Here is a 23449-nt window from a genome sequence, read left to right as displayed (position 1 = left end):
ACATAGGAGTGGTGTCCCTCAGGGGTCCGTACTGGGACCAGTACTGTTCCATGTCCTCATCGAGGACGTGTGCCACCATCGTCCCTTTGACGTGGTCCTCCACAACGTCCTCCATTCTCAGTTCTGTGGAGTTGATGGGTGGAGCATTGGGTGGGTGAGGAATTGGGTAGATGGTGGTGTCCAGAGAGTTGCGATCAACGGCTCAACGTCTGGATGGAGACCAGTGAGGAGTGGTGTCCCTCAGGGGCCCATACTGGGACCAGTAGCGTTCCATATCTTCATTGAGGACGTGTGCCACCATCATCCCTTTGACACAGTCCTCCGCAATATCCTCCTCTCTCAGTTCCATGGAGTTGATGGATGGAGCGTTGGGTGGGTGAGGAATGGGGCGGATGGTGGTGTCCAGAGAGCTGTGGGCAACAGCTCCATGTGCAGATGGAGACCAGTGAGGAGTGGTGTCCCTCAGGGGTCCGTACTGGGACCAGTACTGTTCCATGTCCTCATCAAGGACATGTGCCACCATCGTCCCTTTGATGTGGTCCTCCACAACATCCTCCTCTCTCAGTTCCATGGAGTTGGTGGGTGGAGCGTTGGGTGGGTGAGGAATTGGGTAGATGGTGGTGTCCAGAGAGTTGCGATCAACGGCTCAACGTCTGGATGGAGACCAGTGAGGAGTGGTGTCCCTCAGGGGTCCGTACTGGGACCTGAACTGTTCCATATCTTCATCGAGGACGTGTGCCACCATCGTCCCTTTGACACAGTCCTCCGCAACCTCCTCCTCTCTCAGTTCCATGGAGTTGATGGATGGAGTGTTGGGTGGGTGAGGAATGGGGCGGATGGTGGCGTCCAGAGAGCTGTGGTCAATGGCTCAACGTAGGAGTGGTGTCCCTCAGGGATCCATACTGGGACCAGTACTGTTCCATATCTTCATTGAGGACGTGTGCCACCATCGTCCCTTTGACGTGGTCCTCCACAACGTCCTCCATTCTCAGTTCTGTGGAGTTGGTGGGTGGAGCATTGGGTGGGTGAGGAATTGGGTAGATGGTGGTGTCCAGAGAGTTGCGATCAACGGCTCAACGTCTGGATGGAGACCAGTGAGGAGTGGTGTCCCTCAGGGGTCCGTACTGGGACCGGTACTGTTCCAGATCTTCATCAACCACATAGGTGGTGGGATCTCGGGCACCTTCAGCAGGTCTGGAGCCGACCCCAAGTTTGGAGCCCACCCCGAGCCGAGGGGGGTGGTTGATGCCCTAGAGGGGAGGGATCCACCCAGAGGGACCTGGAGAGGCCGGAGAGGTGGGCCCGGGTGACCCTCGTGAGGTTCAACCGGGCCGAGCGCAGGGCCCAAGCGTGGAGACGGGCTGGGGGACGGAGGGGTGGGGGGCGGAGGAGGACTCGGGGGCCGCCAAAGGGGCCGGGAGGTGGCACCGTGCGCTCCCAGCCCGGAAAGCCGACCATCTCCTGGGCTGCAGCAGAAGCAGCGTGGCCACAGCGGGGCCGGGGAGGGGCCGGTCCCCCTCTGCTCCGGTGAGAGCCCACCTGGAGCGCCGCGTCCCGAGGGGACGAGAAGGACACGGAGCTGTTGGGGCGGGGCCGGAGGAGGCCACGGAGACGCTCCGAGGGATGGGACACCTCTGCTGTGGGGCCGGGCCGAGGGAGTCGGGGTTGGTCAGGCCGGAGGAGAGAAGGCTGCGGGTGGACCTCGTGGTGGCCCTTCACCGCTTATGGGGACGGAGCGTTTGATAGGAGCCGGAGCGCTGGTTTGAAGGTAAAAAAGGGCGGATTTGGGTTAGATCCCGGGAAGAAATGTTTTCCGCTGAGGGTGCTGAGAGGCTGGAAGAGGTTTCCCGAAGAGGCGGGAGATGCCCTCATCCCTGGAGGAGGTGTTCAAGGTCGGGTCGGATGGGGGGCTGGGAGCGACCCGGTGGGGTTGGAGACGGCCCCGCCCGTGGTGGAGGTGACCTTCCGAGGTCCCTTCCAACCCAACCAACCGCTCCTTTGATTGATTCTACCCCACCGTGTCCCTTCTCCACCGCCGCAGGCATCCCCGTGGCCGACATCTTCCCGATGCAACCGCCGGCGTCGGGTGAACCCAACACCTTGGTGTGTATGGTGGCCAACATCTTCCCGCCGGCGGTGGCCATCACTTGGCAGCTGGATGGGGACCCCATCACCCAAGGGGTCACCCACACCCAATACACCCCCACCCCCGACTTGGCCTTCGTCCGCTTCTCCTACCTCCCGGTGACGCCCACCGCCGGTGACATCTACACCTGCGTCATCACCCGCGAAGGGGACAACACCTCCGTCATCGCCTACTGGGGTAGGCAACGGGGACGGGGACACGAGGGGGACACCGGGGCTGGTGGTGACCTCCTCTTCTTGGTGTCCCCCACCCCGTAGTGCTCCAAAACCCCGAACCCACCGAGGTGCTGGAGACGGCGCTGTGCGGTGCCGCCATGGCGCTGGGCATCCTCCTGGGGCTGCTGGGCATCGCCATGATCCTGCTGGCACGACGGAACGCTCACGGTACGACCCGGCGTCGTCCCCCGCCGTGGGGGGGGGGGGTGAGGAGGGGACTGTCACCAAACCCACTCTTCTATGTGTCCGTGTGTCCCTCCCCTCCCCCCCCCCCCCAGGTTGAACACGGGGACGGTGCAGAGGACGGCGCCGCTCGACGCAGGAGTGGAGATGGCGGCAGCGGCGGCGGTGGTGATTAACCTCCTCCCCCTCCACCGCGGTAATTAAACCTCTCGTCTGTGGCCGCATCCCGTGTCCTCTTCTGTCCCCCCCACCCCACCCCACCCCACCCCACGGAAGGGTGGGATATGGCCACGGTGGTGGCTTCTCCGCTGTCTCGTACTGGGGTTGAGCTGGATTGCAGCCTCCGACCCCAAAAGAGCCGTTCCCAGTACTGTGCCTCAGTTTCCCCACTGGGAAAGGGTGGAAGAGTGGGAGGAACCACCAGGAGGATACGGCGGTGGCTTCTCCGCTGTCTCGTATTGGGGTTCCAGCCGGATCACGCTCCCCGAAGAGCCGTTCCCAAGAAGCTGTGCCTCAGTTTCCCCACTGCCAAAGGCCGGGAGGCGGCCAGAGGGAGGGCACAGTGGTGGCTTCTCCGCTGTCTCGTACTGGGGTTGAGCTGGATTGCAGCCCCCGACCCCAAAAGAGCCGTTCCCAGTACTGTGCCTCAGTTTCCCCACTGGGAAAGGGTGGAAGAGTGGGAGGAGCCACCGGGAGGACACAGTGTGGCTTCTCCCCTGTCTGATATTGGGGTTCCAGCAGGATCACGCTCCCCAAAGAGCCGTTCCCAGGTCTGTGCCTCAGTTTCCCCACTGGGAAAGGGTGGAAAAGTGGGAGGAGCCACCAGGAGGATACGGCGGTGGCTTCTCCGCTGTCTCGTATTGGGGTTCCAGCCGGATCACGCTCCCCGAAGAGCCGTTCCCAAGAAGCTGTGCCTCAGTTTCCCCACTGCCAAAGGCCGGGAGGCGGCCAGAGGGAGGGCACAGTGGTGGCTTCTCCGCTGTCTCGTACTGGGGTTGAGCTGGATTGCAGCCCCCGACCCCAAAAGAGCCGTTCCCAGCGCTGTGCCTCAGTTTCCCCACTGGAAAGGGTGGAAGAGTGGAGGAGCCACCAGGAGGATATGGCGGTGGCTTCTCCGCTGTCTCATATTGGGGTTGAGCTGCATCACATTCCCCATCCCCCACCTCCCATCCCCAACCCCCAAAGGGTCTTTGCTAGAGATGTGCCTCAGTTTCCCCACTGCCAAAGTGGGGGGGGGGGGCACAGTGGTGGCTTCTCCGCTGTCTCGTACTGGGGTTGAGCTGGATTGCAGCCCCCGACCCCAAAAGAGCCGTTCCCAGTACTGTGCCTCAGTTTCCCCACTGGAAAGGGTGGAAGAGTGGGAGGAGCCACCAGGAGGATACGGTGGTGGCTTCTCCGCTGTCTCGTATTGGGGTTCCAGCCGGATCACGCTCCCCGAAGAGCCGTTCCCAGCGCTGTGCCTCAGTTTCCCCACTGGGAAAGGGTGGAAGAGTGGGAGGAGCCACCGCGAGGACACGGCGGTGGCTTCTCCGCTGTCTGATATTGGGGTTCAGCTGGACTGCACCCCCGAAGAGCTGTTCCCAGCTCTGTGCCTCAGTTTCCCCACTGGAAAGGGTGGAAGAGTGGAGGAGCCACCAGGAGGATATGGCGGTGGCTTCTCCGCTGTCTCGTATTGGGATTGAGCTGTATCACATTCCCCATCCCCCACCTCCCATCCCCAACCCCCAAAGGGTCTTTGCTAGAGATGTGCCTCAGTTTCCCCACTGCCAAAGTGGGGGGGGAGGGCACAGTGGTGGCTTCTCCGCTGTCTCGTACTGGGGTTGAGCTGGATTGCAGCCCCCGACCCCAAAAGAGCCGTTCCCAGCGCTGTGCCTCAGTTTCCCCACTGGGAAAGGGTGGGATACGGCCATGGTGGTGGCTTCTCCTCTGTCTCGTATTGGGGTTCCAGCCGGATCACGCTCCCCAAAGAGCCGTTCACAAGAAGCTGTGCCTCAGTTTCCCCACTGCCAAAGGCCGGGAGGCGGCCAGAGGGAGGGCACAGTGGTGGCTTCTCCGCTGTCTCGTACTGGGGTTGAGCTGGATTGCAGCCCCCGACCCCAAAAGAGCCGTTCCCAGCGCTGTGCCTCAGTTTCCCCACCGGGAAAGGGTGGAAGAGTGGAGGAGCCACCAGGAGGATACGGCGGTGGCTTCTCCACTGTCTCGTATTGGGGTTCCAGCCGGATCACGCTCCCCAAAGAGCCATTCCCAAGAAGCTGTGCCTCAGTTTCCCCACTGGGAAAAGGTGGAAAAGTGGGAGCGGGCACCGGGAGGACACAGTGTGGCTTCTCTGCTGTCTCATATCAGGGTTCAGCTGGATCGCACATCCCCCGCCCCCCCCAAGCCACCCCCCAAGGCGTGCCTCAGTTTCCCCACTGGGCAAAGGTGGAAAGGAGGGAGGATGGCTGCAGCAGTGGCTTCTCCGCTGCCTGATATTGGGGTTGGGCTGGATCCCGCCCACCTCCAGAGCCATCCCCAGCGCTGTGCCTCAGTTTCCCCACCGGGAAAGGGTGGGATACGGCCATGGTGGTGGCTTCTCCGCTGTCTCGTATTGGGGTTCCAGCCGGATCACGCTCCCCAAAGAGCCGTTCCCAAGAAGCTGTGCCTCAGTTTCCCCACTGGGAAAGGGTGGAAGAGTGCGAGGAGCCACCGGGAGGACACAGTGTGGCTTCTCCGCTGTCTCATATCAGGGTTCAGCTGGATGGCACATCCCCCGCCCCCCCCAAGCCACCCCCCAAGGCGTGCCTCAGTTTCCCCACTGGGCAAAGGTGGAAAGGAGGGAGGGTGGCTGCAGCAGTGGCTTCTCCGCTGCCTGATATTGGGGTTGGGCTGGATCCCGCCCACCTCCAGAGCCATCCCCAGCGCTGTGCCTCAGTTTCCCCACCGGGAAAGGGTGGAAGAGTGGAGGAGCCACCAGGAGGATATGGCGGTGGCTTCTCCGCTGTCTCGTACTGGGGTTGAGCTGGATTGCAGCCCCCGACCCCAAAAGAGCCTTTCCCAGCGCTGTGCCTCAGTTTCCCCACCGGGAAAGGGTGGGATACGGCCATGGTGGTGGCTTCTCCGCTGTCTCGTATTGGGGTTCCAGCCGGATCACGCTCCCCAAAGAGCCATTCACAAGAAGCTGTGCCTCAGTTTCCCCACTGCCAAAGGCCGGGAGGCGGCCAGAGGGAGGGCACAGTGGTGGCTTCTCCACTGTCTCGTACTGGGGTTGAGCTGGATTGCAGCTCCCGACCCCAAAGACCCATTCTCCAGAGGCGTGCCTCAGTTTCCCCACTGGGCAAAGGTGGAAAGGAGGGAGGGTGGCTGCAGCAGTGGCTTCTCCGCTGCCTGATATTGGGGTTGGGCTGGATCATGCCCACCTCCAGAGCCATCCCCAGCGCTGTGCCTCAGTTTCCCCACCGGGAAAAAGGCGCGTGGGCTTCCCCCGATGCCAAGCCCAGCCCTGGGGGCACAGTCCACTTGGCTTCGCCCGTCGCCGGTGACAAAGGGTGCTGGGGCCAAATCCCCGGGGCCAAGCCCTGAGGAGGAGGAGGAGCGAGCCCGCTGTCGGCAGGGATGAAGGCAGGGCGGTGCAGGGAGAGGCCGGATCTCGCCGGACGCCCCGGCACCCACCGCCCACCATGAAGGTGCTGGGAGTGCTGGGGCTGGCGCTGAGCTGCCGGGGGGCAGGTAGGACGTGGAGGGACATGGGGGTGCGGTGGTTTGGGGAGGTCCAACCCCTGGGGACTGCCACCACCTCTGTGTCCCCCTCGTAGGCGCCTTCCTGATGCACGTGGCCAGTTCCTGCCCGCTGGCGGCCAACGGCTCCCTGCTGGATTTCGGCTTCGCCCTCGTCTTCAACAAGAACCCGCTGGTGTGCTACGACCCCGACACCCGGCGCTTCGTCGCCTGCGACTGGGGGCTGCTCCACCGCTATGCCATGTTCATCGCCGCCGTCCTCAACAACGGCACCACCTGGCTGGAGCGCGCCGAAGCCCGGCGCCGGGCTTGCCATGACCTGGCCACCCACTTCCGGACCTCCACGGCACTGCGGCGGAGTGAGCCCTGCGGCGCGTTGCACGAGGCGTTGCACGGGGCATCGCACGGGGTGTTGCACGGGGCGTTGGGTGGGGAATGCATGGGGACACTGCGTGGGGACGTTGCACGGGGCATTGTGCGGGACATCGAAGGGGATGTTGCATGGGGACGTTGCACGGGGACGTTGCACAGGGACGTTGCGCGGGGCATTGTGCGGGACATCGAAGGGGATGTTGCATGGGGACGTTGCACGGGGACGTTGCACAGGGCATTGTGCGGGACATCGAAGGGGATGTTGCATGGGGACGTTGCACGGGGACGTTGCACGGGGCATTGTGCGGGACATCGAAGGGGATGTTGCATGGGGACGTTGCACGGGGACGTTGCACGGGGCATTGTGCGGGACATCGAAGGGGATGTTGCATGGGGACGTTGCACGGGGACGTTGCACGGGGACGTTGCGTGGGGACGTTGCACGGGGATGTTGCACGGGGCATTGTGCGGGACATCGAAGGGGATGTTGCATGGGGACTTTGCACGGGGACGTTGCACGGGGCATTGTGTGGGACATCGAATGGGATGTTGCATGGGGACGTTGCACGGGGACGTTGCGTGGGGACGTTGCATGGGGATGTTGCACGGGGACGTTGCACGGGGCATTGTGCGGGACATCGAAGGGGATGTTGCATGGGGACCTTGCACGGGGTCGTTGCACGGGGACGTTGCACGGGGCATTGTGCGGGACATCGAAGGGGATGTTGCATGGGGACGTTGCATGGGGACGTTGCACGGGGACGTTGCACGGGGCATTGTGCGGGACATTGAACGGGACGTTGCATGGGGACGTTGCACGGGGACGTTGCACGGGGCATTGTGCGGGACATCGAAGGGGATGTTGCATGGGGACCTTGCACGGGGACGTTGCACGGGGCATTGTGCGGGACATCGAAGGGGATGTTGCATGGGGACGTTGCACGGGGTCATTGCGTGGGGACGTTGCACGGGGCATTGTGCGGGACATCGAAGGGGATGTTGCATGGGGACGTTGCACGGGGACGTTGCACGGGGCATTGTGCGGGACATCGAATGGGATGTTGCATGGGGACGTTGCACGGGGCATTGTGCGGGACATCGGAGGGGATGTTGCATGGGGACGTTGCACGGGGTCATTGCGTGGGGACGTTGCACGGGGCATTGTGCGGGACATCGAAGGGGATGTTGCATGGGGACGTTGCACGGGGACGTTGCACGGGGCATTGTGCGGGACATCGAAGGGGATGTTGCATGGGGACGTTGCACGGGGCATTGTGCGGGACATCGGAGGGGATGTTGCATGGGGACGTTGCACGGGGATGTTGCACGGGGCATTGTGCGGGACATCGAAGGGGATGTTGCATGGGGATGTTGCACGGGGACGTTGCATGGGGACGTTGCATGGGGACACTACACACCGTCCCCCCAACCACCGCATGAGACAGCACGTGGGGAGGGGAGGGGACTGTCACCGGTACTGATTGTCCCCTTGGTGCCCCAGCGCCACCCCAAGTCCGCATCGTCCCCAGCACCCTCCCCAACGCCCCCGACGCCCTCCTCCTCACCTGCCACGTTGGGGGCTTCTACCCCCCCGAGGTGACCGTCCTCTGGCTGCACAACGGGGACGTGGTGGCCACTGGGGACACCGCCAAGATCCTGCCCAACGGTGACTGGACCTACCAGACGCAGGTGACCCTGACGGTCACCGCCAAGGCTGGGGACACCTTCACGTGCTCGGTGCAGCACGCCAGCCTGGACTCGCCCCTGCGGGAGCACTGGGGTGAGCATGGGTGATGGGGACGTGGCACTTGGACACTCGGGTCCCCCCCGATGGCTCAGCGCGGCCACTTTGTCCCCGCAGGTCCCGGTTTGTCCCCGGGGTTGACGGCGAAGGTGGCGGCGGCGGCGGTGCTAATGACCCTGGGGCTGGTGGTCTTCGCCGTCGGCGCCTTCATCTACTGCCGCCAGACGCCGGGTGAGGGACACGCGTGGGGACACACGTGTGGCACGTGGGGGGACACGCTGGAGGACAGGGAACCCATTTGAATTAAGGGGGTGGGGGGTGTCCCTAATTTGTTTTCTTATGTCTGTCAGGTCCTGGTCCTGGTTCTGGATCTGTTCCCGGTCCTGGTTCACCTCCTGGTCCTGGGTCTGGTCCCAATCCTGGTTCCCATCCTGGTCCCTCCACGGCCACATCGTGTGACCATGCAGTGACCAAACTCTGAGCTCCGGGGCAGAGCCACCCCCCATCATCCCCCCACCCCCCGGGCAGATGTGGGGTTTTGGGGTGCCGCGACCCCCATGGACCCAGTTTGGGGGGTGCCCGGTCAGGGGAAAACCCTCCCCACCCCCAAATAAATCCATTCGTGGTCCCCCTCCTTGAGCGGCTTCGTCCGTGACGACCCCTCACGAGCGGTGGTGAGAGGGCTCCCAGTCCACCCAGTTTGGAGGCAAAGGGGTTACTGGGAGGGGGGGAGGGGTTAGCGCTACACGCGGAAGCGGTGTTGGGGTGTGGGGTGTGGGGGGGGGGGAGGGGAAGAGATGTGGACCTCTGGGGTGCAGCCATCCCCGACGCCCTGGTCCCCAGCCCAGTTTGGGGGGGGGGGTGGGGTGTCACATCAGGATTCCCATGGGACGGTGACCCCCCCGGTGTGGTGACAAAGCGTGGTGACACGCGGCCGCCGCGCTATGTCCCGGTGGTGGCGGCCGCTCGGGTGTCCTTCGCTGGCAACCGGTGACGCCTGTCCGGTGCTAGCCCGCATTGGGTGCTCGGTGGCCCCCCACCCCCACCCCCCGGCTGGGGTGTGGGGTGCCGGGGCCGAGCCGTGGGGCGCAGGCGGGTGACCGGGGGACGGAGAGCGGCTGGACGCCCCCCAGCCCACCCCGCCATGCTGGTGCTGCTGGGCCTGGCCCTGGGTGTCCGGGGGGCAGGTGGGGGACGCGGACTGGGGACCCCGGGGGTGGGCGGGGGGGGGGAATTTGTCCTGTGGGACCCCGGGGATGGTTTGGGGAGGGCTCTGCCCCATGGGACCCCGGGGATGGTTTGGGGGGGCTCAGCCCTGTGGGACCCTGGGGACAGTCTGGAGGGGCTCTGCCCCGTGGGACCCCAGGGATGGTCTGGGGGGGCACTCAGCCCTGTGGGACCCCAGGGATGGTTTGGGGGGGCTCAGCCCTGTGGACCCTGGGGACAGTCTGGGGGGGCTCTACTCCATAGGACCCCGGGGGTGGTTTGGGGGGGCTCAGCCCTGTGGGACCCCAGGGATGGTTTGGGGGGGCTCAGCCCTGTGGGACCCTGGGGACAGTCTGGGGGGGCTCTACTCCAGAGGACCCCGGGGGTGGTTTGGGGGGGCTCAGCCCTGTGGGACCCCAGGGATGGTTTGGGGGGGCTCAGCCCTGTGGGACCCTGGGGACAGTCTGGGGGGGCTCTACTCCATAGGACCCCGGGGGTGGTTTTGGGGGGGGGACTCAGCCCTGTGGGACCATGGGGACAGTCTGGGGGGGCTCTACTCCATAGGACCCCGGGGATGGTTTTGGGGGGCTCAGCCCTGTGGGACCCTGGGGACAGTCTGGGGGGGCTCTGCCCTGTGAGACCCCAGGGATGGTTTGGGGGGGCTCTGCCCTGTGAGACCCCGGGGATGGTTTAGGGGGGGTCAGCCCTGTGGGACCCCAGGGATGGTTTGGGGGGGCTCAACCCTGTGGGACCCTGGGGACAGTCTGAGGGGGGCTCTACTCCATAGGACCCCGGGGGTGGTTTTGGGGGGGGTGACTCAGCCCTGTGGGACCCTGGGGTCAGTCTGGGGGGGGTCTGCCCTGTGAGACCCCAGGGATGGTTTGGGGGGGGTCAGCCCTGTGGGACCCCAGGGATGGTTTGGGGGGGCTCTGCCCTGTGAGACCCCGGGGATGGTTTGGGGGGGGTCAGCCCTGTGGGACCCCAGGGATGGTTTGGGGGGGCTCAGCCCTGTGGGACCCTGGGGCCAGTCTGGGGGGGCTCTGCCCCGTGGGACCCCGGGGGTGGTTTGGGGGGGGTCAGCTCTGTGGGACCCTGGGGCCAGTCTGGGGGGGCTCTACTCCATGGGACCCCAGGGGTGGTTTGGGGGGCTCAGCCCTGTGGGACCGTGGGGACAGTCTGGGGGGGCTCTGCCCTGTGGGACTCCGGGGGTGGTTTGGGGGGGCTCAACCCTGTGGGACCCTGGGGCCAGTCAGGGGGGGCTCTACTCCATGGGACCCCAGGGGTGGTTTGGGGGGGCTCTGCCCCATGGGACCCCGGGGATGGTTTGGGGGGGCTCAGCCCTGTGGGACCCTGGGGACAGTCTGGGGGGGCTCTGCCCCGTGGGACCCCAGGGATGGTTTGGGGGGGCTCAGCCCTGTGGACCCTGGGGACAGTCTGGGGGGGCTCTACTCCATAGGACCCCGGGGGTGGTTTGGGGGGGCTCAGCCCTGTGGGACCCCAGGGATGGTTTGGGGGGGCTCAGCCCTGTGGACCCTGGGGACAGTCTGGGGGGGCTCTACTCCATAGGACCCCGGGGATGGTTTTGGGGGGCTCAGCCCTGTGGGACCCTGGGGGCAGTCTGGGGGGGCTCTGCCCTGTGAGACCCCAGGGATGGTTTGGGGGGGGTCAGCTCTGTGGGACCCCAGGGATGGTTTGGGGGGGCTCAGCCCTGTGGGACCCCAGGGATGGTTTGGGGGGGCTCAACCCTGTGGGACCGTGGGGACAGTCTGGGGGGGCTCTACTCCATAGGACCCCGGGGATGGTTTTGGGGGGCTCAGCCCTGTGGGACCCTGGGGACAGTCTGGGGGGGCTCTGCCCTGTGAGACCCCAGGGATGGTTTGGGGGGACTCTGCCCTGTGGGACCCCAGGGATGGTTTGGGGGGGCTCAGCCCTGTGGGACCCTGGGGGCAGTCTGGGGGGGCTCTACTCCATAGGACCCCGGAGGTGGTTTGGGGGGGGGACGACTCAGCCCTGTGGGACCCTGGGGACAGTCTGGGCAGCTCAGCCCTATGGGGTGTTGGGGACTGTTTGGGGGGACCCTCAACCCTGAAGGACTCAAGGGATGGTTTGGGGGGGACTCTGCCCCACGGGATCCTGAGGATGATTTGGAGGGGGCTCTGCCCCACGGGACCCTGGGGAGGACACCCTGGAGGTCTCATCCCTGCCGGATGCTGGGGGTGGTTTGGGGGGGGCTCAGCATTTCAGGACCCCAGGAATATTTTTGGGGGGCTCTGCAGCACTCCAGGGACAGTCTTGGGGTTCTCAATCCCATAGGACACCAGGGAGAGTTTGGGGGTGTTTTGGCCCTAGACGTAGTTCGGGGGGGGGATGTCTGTCCCAAGGCTGATGGGTGACCCCGTGGGGATGGCTTGGCGGGGGGTGGGGTGGGGGGTGTCATGTCTTGGTTGACTGGGGACCCTGGGACACTTTGGGGGGGTTGGAGTTGGAGCCAAGTTGGGGGCAAGGGGTGGGGGAAACGTGGTGTGGGCAGGATACGAAGGACAGGTGGGGGCAACGGGATGGATGGGGTGGAGAGACATGGATGGGGATGGATGGAGGGATGGGGAGATGGAGATGGATGGAGGGATGGGGAGATGGAGGTGGATTGTGGTGTAGGGTTGGATGGAGGCACAGGGAGTGGTGGAGGGATGGGGATGGGTGGGGATGGATGGAGGGATGAAGAAGGATGGAGGAGAGCAGAGATGGGCATGGATGGATGGATGACGACAGAAGAGTAGATGAAGAGATGGATGGGGATGGATGGAGGGATGGGGAGCTGGAGATGGATGGAGGGATGGGGAGATGGAGGTGGATTGTGGTGCAGGGTTGGACGGAGGCACAGGGAGTGATGGAGGGATGGGGATGGGTGGGGATGGATGGAGGGATGGGGAGATGGAGATGGATGGAGGGATGGGGAGATGGAGGTGGATTGTGGTGTAGGGTTGGATGGAGGCACAGGGAGTGATGGAGGGATGGGGATTGGTGGGGAAGGATGGAGGGATGAAGAAGGATGGAGGAGAGCAGAGATGGGCATGGATGGATGGATGAGGACAGAGGAGTAGATGAAGAGATGGATGGGGATGGATGGAGGGATGGGGAGCTGGAGATGGATGGAGGGATGGGGAGATGGAGGTGGATTGTGGTGTAGGGTTGGATGGAGGCACAGGGAGTGATGGAGGGATGGGGATGGGTGGGGATGGATGGAGGGATGAAGAAGGATGGAGGAGAGCAGAGATGGGCATGGATGGATGGATGAGGACAGAGGAGTAGATGAAGAGATGGATGGGGATGGATGGAGGGATGGGGAGCTGGAGATGGATGGAGGGATGGGGAGATGGAGGTGGATTGTGGTGCAGGGTTGGATGGAGGCACAGGGAGTGATGGAGGGATGGGGATGGGTGGGGATGGATGGAGGGATGGGGAGCTGGAGATGGATGGAGGGATGGGGAGATGGAGGTGGATTGTGGTGCAGGGTTGGATGGAGGCACAGGGAGTGATGGAGGGATGGGGATGGGTGGGGATGGATGGAGGGATGAAGAAGGATGGAGGGAAGCAGAGATGGGCATGGGTGGATGGATGAGGACAGAGGAGTAGATGAAGAGATGGATGGGGATGGATGGAGGGATGGGGAGCTGGAGATGGATGGAGGGATGGGGAGATGGAGGTGGATTGTGGTGCAGGGTTGGATGGAGGCACAGGGAGTGATGGAGGGATGGGGATGGGTGGGGATGGATGGAGGGATGGGGAGATGGAGATGGATGGAGGGATGGGGAGATGGAGGTGGATTGTGGTGTAGGGTTGGATGGAGGCACAGGGAGTGATGGAGGGATGGGGATGGGTGGGGATGGAGGGAGGGATGAAGAAGGATGGAGGAGAGCAGAGATGGGCATGGATGGATGGATGGATGAGGACAGAGGAGTAGATGAAGAGATGGATGGGGATGGATGGAGGGATGGGGAGCTGGAGATGGATGGAGGGATGGGGAGATGGAAGTGGATTGTGGTGCAGGGTTGGATGGAGGCACAGGGAGTGATGGAGGGATGGGGATGGGTGGGGATGGATGGAGGGATGAAGAAGGATGGAGGAGAGCAGAGATGGGCATGGATGGATGGATGAGGACAGAGGAGTAGATGAAGAGATGGATGGGGATGGATGGAGGGATGGGGAGATGGAGATGGATGGAGGGATGGGGAGATGGAGGTGGATTGTGGTGTAGGGTTGGATGGAGGCACAGGGAGTGATGGAGGGATGGGGATGGGTGGGGATGGATGGAGGGATGAAGAAGGATGGAGGAGAGCAGAGATGGGCATGGATGGATGGATGAGGACAGAGGAGTAGATGAAGAGATGGATGGGGATGGATGGAGGGATGGGGAGCTGGAGATGGATGGAGGGATGGGGAGATGGAGGTGGATTGTGGTGCAGGGTTGGATGGAGGCACAGGGAGTGATGGAGGGATGGGGATGGGTGGGGATGGATGGAGGGATGAAGAAGGATGGAGGAGAGCAGAGATGGGCATGGATGGATGGATGAGGACAGAGGAGTAGATGAAGAGATGGGTGGACGGATGGGCTTGGATGGAGATGGATGAAGGGATGAAGGTGGATGCAGGGCTGGGGTTGGGTGGAAGGAGGAGAACGGATGGAGTCAGCTGGGGAACGGATGGAGGGATGGGAATGAATAGGAATGGAGGGAGATGGATACGGATGGATGGAGGGATGGGAACAGACGGACACGGATAGAAACATGGGGACAGACAGAGGCATCCCAGGAGATGCCACCCACCCCCATGTGCCCCTCTCAGGCGCTTTCCTGGTGCACGTGGCCAGTTCCTGCCCGCTGGCGGCCAACGGCTCCGTGCTGGATTTCGACTTCGCCCTCGTCTTCAACAAGAACCCGCTGGTGTGCTACGACTCCGACACCCGGCGCTTCGTCGCCTGCGACTGGGGGCTGCTCCGCCCCTACGCCATCCACATGGCCGCCGTCCTCAACAACGGCACCGCCTGGCTGGAGCGCGCCGAAGCCCGGCGCCGGGCTTGCCACGACCTGGTCCCCCAGTTCTGGGCCTCCACGGTGCTGCGGCGGAGTGAGCCCTGCGGCACACAGGGGCTTTGCATGGGGGCATCGCGCACGGGGGCTTTGCACGGGGACGTGGTGTGGGGTGTCGTGTTGGGGGTGTTGCACAGGGGTGTTGCGGAGCACGTTGCGTGGGGGGTTGCACGGGGGCATGGCATGGAGCGTTGCATGGGGATGTTGTATGGGGATGTCGCACGGGGGCGTTGCATGGGGACGTTGCATGGAAACATTGCACGGGGACATTCCATGGGGACGTTGCGTGGGGTCATTGCACAGGAACGTTGCACGGGAACATTGCACGGGAACATTGCATGGGAACGTTGCATGGGGAAGTTGCATGGGGTGTTGCATGGGGATGTTGCACGGGGACGTTGCATGGGAACATTGCATGGGGACATTGCACAGGAATGTTGCACGGGGACGTTGCATGGGGTCATTGCACAGGAATGTTGCACGGGGACGTTGCATGGGGATGTTGCACAGGGATGTTGCACAGGGACGTTGCATGGGGATGTTGCACAGGGATGTTGCACGGGGATGTTGCATGGGGATGTTGCATGGGCACGTTGCATGGGCACGTTGCATGGGGACGTTGCACGGGGATGTTGCACGGGGACGTTGCATGGAGCATCGCCCAGGGCATTGCATGGAGGAGGTGACGAGGAGCAATGCCCAGAGCTTGCACAGCGCATTGCACGGAGCATTGCAGGAGGGGACATCGCATGGGAACGTCACCCGGGGCGGGGAGGGGACTCACCCCCACCCTGACCGTCCCCCCTCCCCGCCGCAGCGCCACCCCAAGCCCTCATCATCCCCTCCAAGATGGGCAACGCTCGGGCGCCCGTCCTCCTCACCTGCCACGTCTGGGGCTTCTACCCCCCCGAGGTGACCGTCATCTGGCTGCACAACGGGGACATCGTGGGGCCCGGTGACCAGCCCCCCATCTCCGCCATCCCCAACGGTGACTGGACCTACCAGACGTGGGTGACCTTGATGGTGGCCCCGGTGGCCGGGGACACCTTCACGTGCTCGGTGCAACACGCCAGCCTGGACCAACCCCTCCTGGAGGACTGGAGTGAGTTGGGGACGGGGGAGGGCACCTGGATCCTCGCCACGGCATTGCTCACCCCCACCGTGTCCCCACAGGTCCTGGCTTGTCCCCAGAGTTGACGTTGAAGGTGGCCGCGGCCACCGTGGTGATGGCGTTGGGGCTTGGGTTCTTCATCGCCGGTGTCTACCACTACCGGGCCAGGCCAGCGGCACTGGGTGAGCGCCCGGGGAGGGACAGGGACGGTGGCCTGGGGGGGACAGTGACGGTGGCCTGGGGTGACACGGACCCTCCTCACCCCCTCTACTCCCTCTTGCAGGTTACACCCCCCTCCCCGGAGACAACTACCCCGCAGGTAATGGCACATCCAGCCTGTCCCTGTCCCCCCTCCCCACGGGGCATGTCACCCCTTCTGCCATCCCATGTCCCCCCCAGGAAGCATCTGATGACCCCCAGGATGGTGATCTACCAGCCCCGGTGGCTCCTCCACGTCCCTGTCACCCTGGCGGTGACACCGCAGTGCCAACAATAAAGATGCTCCGTGGCGATGGGGTGGTGTGGTACGGGGGGTCCCCGCGCTGTCCCACTGAGGGGAAGGGCTGCGGGGAGGCGGTGGCACCAGCAGGACCGGGCACAAGACGTGCTGGGTCACAGGCACTGCTGGGCACAAGAGATGCCGGACACGAGCAACGCTGGGGACGTGCAACGTCGTGCACCGGGGGCAAGCAATGCCACACGTGAGCGATGCCAGGCACGAGTGACAATGTGCGAGGGTGGTGAGTGATATCCGGGCACGAGTTACAATACGCACTGGGCACGTGAGACGCTGGGTTGGAGCACTGCCAGGCGTGAGCGATGCTGGTCGTGAGGGACACCGGGCACAAGTGAAGCAGGGCACAAGGGACACTGAGTACAAGCAGTACCGGGCAAAAGCAGTGCCGGGCACAAGGGGGACCGGGCACAGGCAGTGCAGGGCACAGGTGATGTTGGGTACAAAGGACACTGGGCACAATCAGTGCCAGGCACAGGCACTGCTGAGCAGGAGGGACGCCGAGCACAAGTGGCACCGTGCACAAGCAGTGCTGGGCACGAGGGACACTGTGCATGGGGCACGAGTGATATCCGGGCACAAGTGACAATGTGCACCGGGCACGTGAGATGCCAGACAGGAGCACTGCCAGGCACAAAAGGTGCCAGGCAGGAGGGACACCGGACACGGGGGACACCGGACACGGGGGACGCCGGGCACGGGCAGTGGCGAGCACAAGAATGGTGGGCACAAAGGGTGTTGGGTACAATTGATGTCGGGCACAACTGATGCCAGTCATGAGGGACACCGGGCACAGGCAGTGCTGGGCACAAGGGACAGCGTGTGCAAGCGATGGAGGGCACGAGGGATGCCAGGAATGAGGGGATACAGGGCACAGGACGTGCCGGGCACTAGGGACACCGGGCACAGGCATTACTGGTCACAAGGAGTGCCAGGCACAAGGCACACTGGGCACAAGCGATGCCAGGCACGAAGGACACTGGGCACAATTGATGTCAGGCACAAGTAATGCCAGGTATGAGGTACACTGGGTACAGGCGGTGTTGGGCACAAGGGACAACGTGTGCAAGCGATGGAGGGCACGAGGGATGCCAGGCATGAGGGGATACAGGGCACAGGACGTGCCGGGCACAAGCAATGCCAGGCACAAAGGACACCGGGTACAGGCAGTGCTGGGCACAAGTGATGTCTGGTGAGATACCATACATGAAGGACACTGGGCACAAGTGCTGTCGGGTACAGTGGACACTGGGCGCAATCGATGCCAGACGCAGGCGATGCTGAGCATGAGGGACACTGAGCACAGGCGGTGTTGGGCACAAGCAATGCCAGGCATGAGGGATGTCAATCAATGACCTGGGTGAAGGGATAGAGTGCACCATCAGCACGTTTGCTGATGACACGAAACTGGGAGGAGCGGTTGACACGCCGGAAGGCTGTGTCGCCATCCGGCGTGACCTGGCCAGGCTGGAGAGTTGGGCGGAGAGGAACCTTATGAAATTCAACAAGGGCAAGTGCGGGGTACTGCTTCTGGGGAGGAATAACCCCTTGCACCAGTACAGGTTGGGGGCTGACCTGCTGGAGAACAGCTCTGTGGAAAGGGACCTGGGAGTCCTGGGGGACAACAGGGTGGCCATGAGGCAGCAATGTGCCCTGGTGGCCAAGAAGGCCAATGGCATCCTGGGGGGCATCAAGAAGAGTGTGACCAGCAGGTGGAGGGAGGTCATCCTCCCCCTCTGCTCTGCCCCGGGGAGGCCACATCTGGAGCGCTGTGTCCAGTTCGGGGCTCCCCGGGTCAAGAAGGAGAGGGAACTGCTGGAGAGGGTCCAGCAAAGGGCTACGGAGATGATGAGGGCACTGGAGCATCTTTCTTACGAGGAAAGGCTGAGGGACGTGGGGCTTTTTAGTCTGGAGAAAAGAAGATTGAAGGGGGATCTTATCAATGCTTACAAATCCTTAAAGGGAGGGTGCCGGAGGGATGGGAACAGTCTTTTTTTCAGCGGTGCCCAGTGACAGGACAAGAAGGAACGGGCACAAAGTTGACCATAGGAAGTTCCGTCTTAACACGAGGAGGAAATTCCCTCCTGTGCGGGCGGCAGAGCACTGGCACAGCTGCCCAGAGCCGGGGGGAGTCTCCCACTCGGGAGCCATTCCAAACCCGCCTGGACGTGTCCTGTGCCACTGCTGGAGGTGCCCCTGCTCTGGCGGGGGGTGGACTAGATGATCTCCAGAGGGCCCTTCCAACTCTGACCATCCTGTGATTCTGTGATTGTGCTGGTTCTGGCTGGGGTAGAATTAATTTTCTTCCCAGCGGCTGGAGTTAATTTCCTTCCCGGTGACCGGTAACAAGGCTGTGTTTTGGATTTGTGCTGGAAACGGCGTCGGTAACACGGGGCTGCGTGGGGCTCAGTTGCTGGCTGGGATTAAACGACGACAGTCGTGCACGGGGCACAAGTGATATCCGGGCGTGGGTGACATTGAGCACCAGGCACGTGCGATGCCAGGCGGGAGCAACACCAGGCACAAGAACTACCAGGCATGAGTGATGCCAGGCACAAGCGCCACGGGGCACAAGTGCTGCCAGGCACAAGGGGCACTGGGCAAGAGAGGTGTTGGGCACAAGCAATGCCGGAAACGATGGACACCGGGCGGAGGCAGCGCCGGGCAAAAACGACGCTGGGCAGGAGGGACATTGCGGACGGGGCATGAGTGATATCCGGGCATGAGTGACAACGTGCACCGGGGACAAGAGATGCCGGATAGGAGCACTGCTGGGCACAAGAGCTGCCAGGCATGAGTGATGCCAGGCATGAGGGACACTGGGTACAGGCAATGCTGGGCACGAGGGACGTGGGGTGCAAGGGATGGAGGGCACAAGCAATGCTGGTTGCGATGGACGCTGAGCACAGGCAGTGCTGGGCACAAGTGTCGCCAGGCACGAGAGAGACTGGGCACAAGCAACGGCGTGGGCAAGGGACACTGAGTACCAGCGGCGTTGGGCACAAGCAACGCCGGGCACGAGGGAGAACGGCTGCGGGCACTCCGGGCGCAAGGGACACCGGGGCAAAAGCGGTGCTGGGCAGAAGCAACGTCACAAGGCACAAGGGACGCCGGGCACAAGCAGCACCGGGCACAAGCAGGGCCCGATGAAAAGAGATGCCACACATAAGGGACATTGGGCACAAGTGGTGTCGGGCACAAGAAATGTGGGGCAGGACAGACACCGGGCACGAGCGGCACCTCTCTCCCACACGTCCCGGGGTGTGTGGTCACACTCCCCGGGATTATTTTCCTGCTTTCCCAGCTTTTTCACCCATAAACCTCCAGGGTGGCAGAGCCGGGGATGGACGGAGCCACGGCATACCGGGTTTCCCCCCTCCCCCCCCCCCTTCCCCCCGGGGAGGACAGGATGAGGGGTCCCGGGGTGCCCCGGGGGGAGGGGACAAAACCGGGCCCCGGGGGGGGGGGCAGGGGTGACCCTACTCAGGGGGGACACCAGCAGAGCGGGGGGTGCGGGGGGATCTCGGACCCTGAGGAGGGGCGGGGGGGTCCCGGGCTGAGGGTCCCGGGGGGGTCGGGATATCCCGGGAGGCTCTCGGTGGTCCGCGGCGGCCCCGGCGGTGTTTCAGCCGCTTTCGCTTTCCTTTTTCCCAACTTGAGACGCCGGGATCTGCCCGGCGCCCGCTGACGTCCGACGCAACTCGGGCTGCCATTGGCGGGCGGTGGGTGGAGGAACCAATCGCGGGGAGGGCCATGTCCGAAGCGGAGCGGCGCTATGGCGCCGGGACGGGCGCTCGGTGTGGGGCTGCTGCTGCTGTTGGGGGTCCTCGACGGGGCGGCGGGCGGTGAGCGCGGGCGGTGAGCGCGGGCGGGGACCCGGAGACCCCCCCCCGGGGCACCGGGACCCCCCCGGACCCCCTTTTCAGAGCACCATCCCCGGGCACTGGGACCCCCTCTTGACACCCCTCCATCCCCGGGTACCGGGACCCCCCCAAACCCCGGGACCCCCCCTTGACACCCCTCCATCCCCGGGTACCGGGACACCCCCGGACCCCCTTTTTCTGGCGCCGGGCCCCCCCCCCCCCGCGGACCCCCGTTTCCGGGCACCTTCCCCAGGCACCGGGACCCCCTCTTGACACCCCTCCATCCCCGGGTACCGGGACCCCCCCAAACCCCGGGACCCCCCCTTGACACCCCTCCATCCCCGGGTACCGGGACACCCCCGGACCCCCTTTTTCTGGCGCCGGGCCCCCCCCCCCCCGCGGACCCCCGTTTCCGGGCACCTTCCCCAGGCACCGGGACCCCCTCTTGACACCCCTCCATCCCTGGGCACCGGAATTCCCCTGGACACCCACCACTCTCCAATCTGCTCCCCCTGTGACCCCCACCCAGCCCTGCTGACACCCCCCCCCAATGCTGCCCTCCCCCCCCCCACTTCTGACCACCCCCCGTGTCCCCACAGGACCCCACTCTCTGCGCTACTTCGATGTTGCGGTGTGGGAGCCGAGCCCGGGGGTGCCCCAGTTCGTGTCCGTGGGGTACGTGGATGGGAACCTCATCGCGCGCTACGACAGCGAGATGGGGAAGGCGGTGCCCGGGGCGGACTGGATGGCGGCCAACCTGGACCAGCAGTACTGGGACACCCAGACCCACATCTCGCAGATCAACCAGCGGGTTGACCATGGGAACCTGGACACACTGCGGAGCCGCTACAACCAGAGCGGGAGTGAGTGTGGGCTGAGCTGGGGCTCCGTGGGGCTGGGACGGGACTCTGTGGGACAGGAGACTTCCCAAATCCAAGATCCTGTCCAGCCCCACGCTGCTGCCCCAACTTGTGCCGGCCCTTCCCTGCCTGGTGTCACTGTCACAGGGTCCACGGCCACCCCGTCCCCCAATGTGAGGGGGTCCCGGCTGTTCTGTCCCACCCCCACAGTGCTTGGAACCCCATCCCAGGACTGGGAGGCTCCTGGCCACCGCATCCCATCCCCTCGCCATCCCCACGGCAGCTGAGACCCCCAGAACCAGAGGAGCTCCCATCCCCTTGGCCTCCCCATGGTGCTCAGGGCCCCCATCCCAGAGCCAGAGGGGGTCCCACCACTCCATCCCATCTCCCATAGCATTCAGGACCCATCCCAGCCCCTCGCTGTCCCAGGGTGCCGTGGGGCTGAGCGCAGGGGGTGTGCATCACATCTTTACGTGACACCCCGAGTGCTGTGGGCCCCGGGCAGGATGGGGGGCAGCCCTCTTCCTGGTTGCCCTGACTCCCGCACGGGGTTGGGGTGGGGGTGCTGCCGGGGGGTCTGTGCCCCACTGACGGCCCAGGGCTGCAGCAGCCCCTCAGCCCCATCTCCCCGGTCGTGTTTCAGGGGCTCAAACGCGGCAGCGCATGTCCGGCTGTGACCTCCTGGAGGACGGTAGCACCAGGGGGTATTATCAGAACGCCTACGATGGGAGTGACTTCATCGCCTTTGACATGGACACGATGAGGTTCACCGCGGCGGACGCGGCGGCAGAAATCACCAAGAGGAAGTGGGAGGAGGACAAGACTGTCGCCGAGCAGAAGAAGCAGTACCTGAAGAACACCTGCATCGAGTGGCTGAAGAGATACGTGAGCTACGGGCGGGCTGTGCTGGAGAGGAAAGGTGAGGGCGAGACGGGACCCCGGGGACCGGCCAGCACGGGTGCACGTGCCGGCCCTCACCGTCACCCCCTCCCCAGAGCCCCCCACGGTCCGAGTGTCAGGGAAGGAGGCCCACGGGACCCTGACCTTGCGCTGCCGCGCTTACGGCTTCTACCCGCGGCCCATCACCGTCAGCTGGCTGAAGGACGGCGAGGTCAGGGACCAGGAGACGGAGTGGGGCAGCATCGCGCCCAACAGCGACGGCACCTACTACACCTGGGCCTCCATCGAGGTCCTCCCGGAGGAGAAGGACAAGTACCGGTGCCGCGTGGAGCACGCCAGCCTGCCTGAGCCCGGCCTCTACGCGTGGGGTGAGCCCGGTGGCCTTGGGCACGCGGAGCGGTGGGCTGGGGTGGTTCTCCTTCTCATGGCACCGCTCTCCTCCAGAGACGGAGTCCAACCTGTTGGTCATCGCGCTGGGGGTGGCTGTTGCCGTCCTGGTTGCCATCACCGTCGTGGCCGGATTCGCCCTATGGAAGCGCAATTCGGGTAAAGCACTGGGGCCGGTGAGGCAGAGGGGTGCGGGGCAAGGCAGGGCCTGGGGGGCCGGGAGGGGCTGTGGGCACGAGCCGCTGTGCTCTGGGGAGCCCCCGAGGCTGTCGGTGAAGCGCGGTGGGTGCTGATGCCTCTTTCTCTCTGCAGAGAAGAAGAAGAAGGGCTACGGCGTGGCGTCCAGTGAGTACCGGGGGCAGGTCTGGCTCCATCCCCGCCCAGTGCCGGGGCGGTCTCGTGGCTCCAGTTTGTGGCCGCTGCTGGCACTTCCCCGTCCCCCGTCCTCCCTGTTGTGCCCCTCTTTACAGCCCCGTAGCGGGGACGTGTGGAAGAGGTCGTGTCTCCCCTCCGGTGCTCGTGGCGCCGTCCTCCTCTCCCGGTGGCCGCAGTGCGGCCGTGGCTCCCGGTCCGGCTCCTGGCACGTGCCCCGTGCCCGTAGCGAGCGCAGGGCTGGCAGCTCACGGCTGTTTCTCTCTCGCAGGCACGGACGGGGGTTCTGGCAGCTCGACCGCAGGTACGGCGCGGGGATGGATGGAGCAGCCGCAGCGCTTCGTGCTCCCCAGTGGGACCCACAGCCGGGACAACACCGGGCTGCGGGAGGGGGGCACCGAGACCCCACAGAGCTGAGGGTTGGGGACAGGGAGGTGGCCCTGGGTGACACTGTCTCTTCCTCCCGTCCCTGCAGGGATCACCGCCTGACCGCTGGACGAGGGGCCGGCGCATGGGTGGATGTGACCCCCCGTCCTCTCAGCGTCTGGGGCAGAGAGGCGCTGGGGGATGCTGGCAGCTGCCTGCAGAGGGAGCTCGTCCCGCTGCCCCTGCCCACCGCACCGGAATCTTCCTGCCACTTCCTATTTTCTGATTCTTTTAAATTTAGCGTAGTGCAATTATCGGTGATGTTTTCATTTTGATCTTGTAAGTGATTTCTCCTCTCTGTGCACGTTTCCTGGCGCCCACAATAAATGCTGGCCCCCACCCTCCCGTG

At 64.3% G+C, this 23449-nt stretch overlaps 4 protein-coding genes across 5 annotated transcripts; all 4 read left to right on the top strand.

Moving 5' to 3' along the window:
- The first annotated feature begins 1042 nt into the window (after nucleotides 1-1042).
- LOC309682793 (class II histocompatibility antigen, M alpha chain-like) lies at nucleotides 1043-2767 on the top strand. Its single transcript, XM_082499735.1, has 3 exons — nucleotides 1043-2323; nucleotides 2404-2529; nucleotides 2640-2767. Exons 1-3 carry the CDS (start codon nucleotides 1807-1809, stop codon nucleotides 2642-2644), a joined length of 648 nt encoding a protein of 215 aa, XP_082355861.1. The 5' UTR covers nucleotides 1043-1806; the 3' UTR covers nucleotides 2645-2767.
- A 3433-nt stretch (nucleotides 2768-6200) lies between these two features.
- On the top strand, nucleotides 6201-8855 carry LOC309682791 (HLA class II histocompatibility antigen, DM beta chain-like; the record flags this gene model as incomplete). The annotated part of the gene is made up of 5 exons (XM_082499733.1): nucleotides 6201-6249; nucleotides 6336-6617; nucleotides 8132-8410; nucleotides 8492-8605; nucleotides 8725-8855. The coding sequence occupies 5 exons, from the start codon at nucleotides 6201-6203 to the stop codon at nucleotides 8853-8855; spliced, it is 855 nt and encodes a 284-aa protein (XP_082355859.1).
- Nucleotides 8856-9449: 594 nt separating this feature from the next.
- Nucleotides 9450-16287, top strand: LOC309682794 (HLA class II histocompatibility antigen, DM beta chain-like). 2 transcript variants are annotated; one of them, XM_082499737.1, is made up of 6 exons: nucleotides 9450-9561; nucleotides 14423-14704; nucleotides 15485-15769; nucleotides 15841-15960; nucleotides 16062-16097; nucleotides 16178-16287. In XM_082499737.1, exons 1-6 carry the CDS (start codon nucleotides 9519-9521, stop codon nucleotides 16186-16188), a joined length of 777 nt encoding a protein of 258 aa, XP_082355863.1. In that variant the 5' UTR covers nucleotides 9450-9518; the 3' UTR covers nucleotides 16189-16287. The 2 variants fall into 2 exon arrangements, with proteins under 2 accessions (XP_082355863.1, XP_082355862.1); XM_082499736.1 differs by lacking the exon at nucleotides 9450-9561 and having other exon boundaries at nucleotides 14341-14704.
- A 3766-nt stretch (nucleotides 16288-20053) lies between these two features.
- Nucleotides 20054-23439, top strand: LOC309682796 (class I histocompatibility antigen, F10 alpha chain-like). Its single transcript, XM_082499739.1, has 8 exons — nucleotides 20054-20137; nucleotides 20755-21018; nucleotides 21659-21934; nucleotides 22011-22283; nucleotides 22360-22461; nucleotides 22615-22647; nucleotides 22946-22978; nucleotides 23150-23439. Exons 1-8 carry the CDS (start codon nucleotides 20068-20070, stop codon nucleotides 23161-23163), a joined length of 1065 nt encoding a protein of 354 aa, XP_082355865.1. The 5' UTR covers nucleotides 20054-20067; the 3' UTR covers nucleotides 23164-23439.
- Nucleotides 23440-23449: the final 10 nt, after the last annotated feature.

This window comes from Vanellus vanellus (genome assembly GCF_965231255.1).
Source record: "Vanellus vanellus genome assembly, contig: SUPER_32_unloc_1, whole genome shotgun sequence".
In the NCBI taxonomy this organism is placed as follows: Eukaryota; Metazoa; Chordata; class Aves; order Charadriiformes; family Charadriidae; genus Vanellus; species Vanellus vanellus.
Note: the sequence above shows the minus strand (reverse complement) of the source record. Positions and strands in the feature narration are given on the sequence as shown.

Excerpts from the sequence above, each read along its gene's own strand:
- LOC309682796 (XM_082499739.1), top strand. The coding sequence starts at position 20,068 with ATGGCGCCGGGACGGGCGCTCGGTGTGGGGCTGCTGCTGCTGTTGGGG. Across the intron at positions 22,284-22,359 it reads GCCCGGCCTCTACGCGTGGG|AGACGGAGTCCAACCTGTTG; the intron begins GTGAGCCCGGTG and ends GCTCTCCTCCAG. Across the intron at positions 22,462-22,614 it reads CCTATGGAAGCGCAATTCGG|AGAAGAAGAAGAAGGGCTAC; the intron begins GTAAAGCACTGG and ends TTCTCTCTGCAG.
- LOC309682793 (XM_082499735.1), top strand. The coding sequence starts at position 1,807 with ATGTTTTCCGCTGAGGGTGCTGAGAGGCTGGAAGAGGTTTCCCGAAGA. Across the intron at positions 2,324-2,403 it reads CTCCGTCATCGCCTACTGGG|TGCTCCAAAACCCCGAACCC; the intron begins GTAGGCAACGGG and ends CCCACCCCGTAG.
- LOC309682794 (XM_082499736.1), top strand. The coding sequence starts at position 14,365 with ATGGGGACAGACAGAGGCATCCCAGGAGATGCCACCCACCCCCATGTG. Across the intron at positions 14,705-15,484 it reads CTCCACGGTGCTGCGGCGGA|CGCCACCCCAAGCCCTCATC; the intron begins GTGAGCCCTGCG and ends TCCCCGCCGCAG. Across the intron at positions 15,770-15,840 it reads ACCCCTCCTGGAGGACTGGA|GTCCTGGCTTGTCCCCAGAG; the intron begins GTGAGTTGGGGA and ends GTGTCCCCACAG.